Here is a 3,987-nt window from a genome sequence, read left to right as displayed (position 1 = left end):
GCGTGGGTGTGTGTGTGTGTGTGTGTGTGTGTGTGTGTGTGTGTGTGTGTGTGTGTGTGTGTGTGGTGCATAGGAATAGGAATGAGTCTAGTGGGCCCCTCGCCCTGCTGCTGAGAGTACACACCTGTGGGTGGTAGGAGAGAAGACCTGTTTCTTTGCTCACATGCTTCTGAATCATTGGGATTTTCTATATGTATCATCACTTTGGATACACAATAAAAACAAAATAATAGCAGCATGAGAAGCATCAGTCAACTCACACTGTCTAGTGAAAAAAGCAACTCTGTGCTGGGAAATGAAACCTGCCTGGATAGACAAAGAGAGGGAAGAGCCCAGAGTGGGAGCTGCGGTCTGTTTGGACTTGGTGCTGGTGTTCAGGGAAATTGGGGGTGGTTTGTACTCGATACATTTCTACACTTTTGTACTTTCACATTTTCTTTAAAGATGCTTTTCTTTTTAATTTTTGTTTGTTATAAAAGTAAAATATGCTCATTAAAAAATTTTTTGCAAATTATTAGGAAGACAAAGACCATCCCCTTGGTCCCCTACTGAAAGCAAGCATGCTTGCTAACACTCTGGGGTATCATATTTTGTTTCAAAGGAACCCCTTCAAAACTGTAGGAAACATTTCTTTTAAGTGAATTGTTATGGACTCACTACCAATGGTGGGTGGGGAATAAATAGTTTGCTCCTGGCTCCACTTGAGGGCAAGTTAGGAAGCAGGGCACTAGTTGGGTATCACCCACTCATATGCCACACTCCTCAGGACCTGGGGTAGGGGCAAGCAGGGGGCTTCTGGGATTCCCACAGATGGGTGGGAAGTGACAAGTGGCAAGTGGCTGGGTAGGCCAAAGGCCTTTCCAAACTTCGTCATGTTTCCAAGAACACTGGGGCTTGGAATCCTGAGGTTTGCACATGTGCCCTATACTTCCATGAATGCTTTCCTGTTGGGATGAGACGGGCAAAGAGGAAACTGAGGCTTAAGCAAGCCAGCAACTCACCCCAGACCAGGCAGCCGTTGTAGGTGCCCTCCGCAGCCTCAGCACACAGGCTTTTGCCAAGCGGCTCTGAGAATCAGGAGTGCAAACTTCCCCTCTCTCTCTCCCCTAGGGTGGCTTGCAGCCCTTGTCTGCAGCCATGCTGAGAAGTCTCTGAGGGCTCAGCCATCCCACGCACCTCTTTTCCTGAGAAGGACTTCTTGATGAGTTGGGCGGCCAGTTCCTTGGGGAGGAAGGAGGCCTGGGCATCCAGCTTGCTGATCCCCCGAGGCTCAAAGATGTCCACATCGATCTGTGGCATTGAAGCAGTTCCTGTACCAAGGCTCCCATTTGGGAGCCATCATCAAGTCTCAGCCAAGAGCCAACGTATATCCTGACCACCTACTGTGTGCAGCACCCACCCAGCTCTCAGCACAGGGCCTGGCATGTTGTAGGCACTCCAAAAATATTGGCCAAATGAAAGCGTGCATGCCTGAGCCCCTCAACTCGGCCACCACTAAGATGCCAGTAACAATTACAGCCCCTCAGGCTGCCCCGGACTTCCTGGTTTACAAACTCCCTGGACATTCAACATCTCTCATGATCCTTGCGGCAGTTCTGGGACACGCAAAACCCCCATTTGACAGATGAGCAAGCCAAGGCTCAGAAGAAGGAGGAGGTTGGAGGGTTCAGGGAGCTCCCTGCCCACAAACAGCCATCAGAGCTCACCCTGAGGAGTCAGTCCCCTCCCTGTGTGCTCAGGCCCAGGGCTGCACACGGTGGGTGCCGAACCAGCACTCAGAGCCGCAGAGAGGGAGAGGCAGGAGCCCAGCTCCTGAGACCTTGCCCCTGCACGTGGTCACCAGCGATCTACCTCAAAATGCTGCACCAGCTGCTTGGGCTTGACCTTGATGACAATGTCATACTGCATAAGCTTTCGCCTCAGCACCTCCTCGTAGGTCAGCCGGAACGTGGCCTTGCTCCGGGGACCGGTGGTGACCTGGATGGCAAACTGCTCCATCGTTCTCCCTGAGGCCCTGGATGTGCCACCAGTGGCAACAACAAACAGACAAATGGTAAGTGATATGGATGTCCTTGTCACCTAAAGCATGGCCCTCAGAGTCAGTTTCTCTTATTTTCGTGCTGCTCCCAGCTTTCCTTGACCCTCACTCTTGTCTTAGCTGGCTGGCCAGAGTCAGAGCCCCACTTCTCCAGAGGCCTCGTCCAGTGCACCTGTGCCAGCAGTGGATTTGGGCAGTTTGCTCCCTTCCCATCAGCCTGGGCTGCCCTCCACCCAAGGCATGCATCCTGGCAGGGGAGGGCAGCACCAGTGCAGCACCGAGAACTCACCTGACAAGGCCGGCGTTCTCTCCTGAGATGGCCGCTTTCCGGTACTGCTTCCATGCAGTCACTTTGTCCTTTATGTCCCCGAGGAATGCATTTTCACCTGCTGTGCTACAGGGAGGAAGACGCCCTCAGGGAGGTGCCCCTCCGCAACCACACAGGGCCTTCATATTGGAGGCGCTCCCAGCCCAGGGCCTAAGGAGGCCCTGTCCAGGTGAGCACTTGTGAGAGGGCATCTCCTGCTGGCCTCCCCCTGCCCCCAGAGCTGCTCAGGGAGGTGGGCAGCCACGGCCACAGAGTCCAGCAAGAAACCGTGGGTGCCAGCCTGTGCTCCTTGGGCCCTAGGCTGAAAACACATTGTCAGAGGCTCTAGTTTGCTCTCTAAGATGGGAGCCCAGAGCAGACCTAAAGGGCTTTTCAGTCCTTCAGAGCTGGGGCTGGCCTGTGGCCCTTGGGGACGAGGGGATGGGCTGCACTGTTGGGCCACTCAGAGCCATGGTTTTGGGCTGGGCCTGGTGAACCAGGCGGGCACGCACATGGCAAAGTCGCTGATGAAGGCCGTCCTGGGGATTTCCACATCGAAGGCCACTTCCTTGGCTTCGTCGGCGTTGTTGACCACTTGGCTGGTGATGACACAGTGGGAAAAGCGAGAGGTGACTTTGCAGTTGACTTTCAAACTCCGGATGACCACGCCATCGACAGCCTAAAGTGGGATGTGCGGGAGGTGGCTGGGATGGGGGCTCAGCCACGGGAGACCTCGGCACCCAGCTCTGACACAGGTGCTGTTCTCTATGCCTGAGGCCATGCCGTGGGGCATGAGGGGGGTGGGCGAGCCCCCATTTGGAGGAGACGGGAGTCCCTCTGCCCAGGGGCACACCTCGAAGCCCAGGGGAAACAGACTATAATAAAGGCCCACCACAGACTCCTATACTGAGATCCTCACTTACTGTGTCCGAAGCCGGTCGCTTCTGTAAAACAAAACCGGGACAAGTGTGAGTGCGAGCACTCAGGGGACCAGGGCCTATCTGTTAAGGGACAGGAGTGGGACACAGTCTGTGTCCTCGACGCCTTGGCCTCACTTCCCCCATGCTGCTGGGAGGTCCTCTCCATTCAGAGGAGGTCGAGGTGGGTGGGGAGAGCCCTGGTCTCTGGAGCCTCTTCCAGGTTCAGCTGCCTGTTTCTGGCCCAGGGGTTTACTCACATACCTTACCGCCTTTGGGACTGCGTGTGGGTGAACCCTGAGCGGGCATGGCCTGCAGGGTGAGCAGGGACGCCAGGCACACACAGAGCAGCCCCCGAAGCCCCATCATGCAGTGCATGGTCTCAAGGCTCCTGCTGCCTGTCACTTCACTCAGACCGTTAATCAATAAAATGCTAGATAAACATGGATTAAACATTAGACAAGGTGAAGGCAAATATTACAATTTGAGGGATGAAAAATAGACAGTGAAAGCTTTCTCCTTAGGGGGATTCCCCGCTGTGCAAACTCCTGACCAGACTCAGACTGTGCCCCTTGGTTAGAGCTACACTCAGCTGTAGTGAATTGTGAAGACCCAGACAGCTCATTTAATCCCAGCTCTGTGGCACAGGGCCAGCACCAGCGATACTGGGCAGGCATCAAGAAGCCACAGTTAAAAGTTGATTTCTCAACTTCATTAGGTGTTCC

The 3,987-nt window shown here is 54.4% G+C and overlaps 1 protein-coding gene across 3 annotated transcripts in view; it reads right to left on the bottom strand.

Annotated features, from left to right (window-relative positions):
• Positions 1 to 3,718, bottom strand: part of ITIH1 (inter-alpha-trypsin inhibitor heavy chain 1) — a 13,691-nt gene extending 9,973 nt beyond the window's left edge. Inside the window, exons 1-6 of one of the 3 annotated variants that reach the window (XM_007451874.1) lie at positions 3,527 to 3,718; positions 3,245 to 3,289; positions 2,858 to 3,024; positions 2,328 to 2,432; positions 1,852 to 2,014; positions 1,177 to 1,290 (exon numbers count right to left, since the gene is read on the bottom strand). In XM_007451874.1, coding sequence (XP_007451936.1) covers positions 1,177 to 1,290; positions 1,852 to 2,014; positions 2,328 to 2,432; positions 2,858 to 3,024; positions 3,245 to 3,289; positions 3,527 to 3,718 — 786 coding nt within the window. The remainder of the gene's footprint in view (positions 1 to 1,176; positions 1,291 to 1,851; positions 2,015 to 2,327; positions 2,433 to 2,857; positions 3,025 to 3,244; positions 3,290 to 3,526) is intronic. The other 2 variants (XM_007451876.1, XM_007451875.1) reach the window with 2 other exon arrangements.
• Between the last annotated feature and the right edge of the window lie 269 nt (positions 3,719 to 3,987).

This window comes from Lipotes vexillifer, unplaced genomic scaffold, assembly GCF_000442215.2.
Source record: "Lipotes vexillifer unplaced genomic scaffold, Lipotes_vexillifer_v1.1 scaffold500, whole genome shotgun sequence".
Taxonomy (NCBI): domain Eukaryota; kingdom Metazoa; phylum Chordata; class Mammalia; order Artiodactyla; family Lipotidae; genus Lipotes; species Lipotes vexillifer.
The sequence above is the reverse complement of the archived record's forward strand: the minus strand, read 5'-3'. Positions and strand labels throughout refer to the sequence as shown.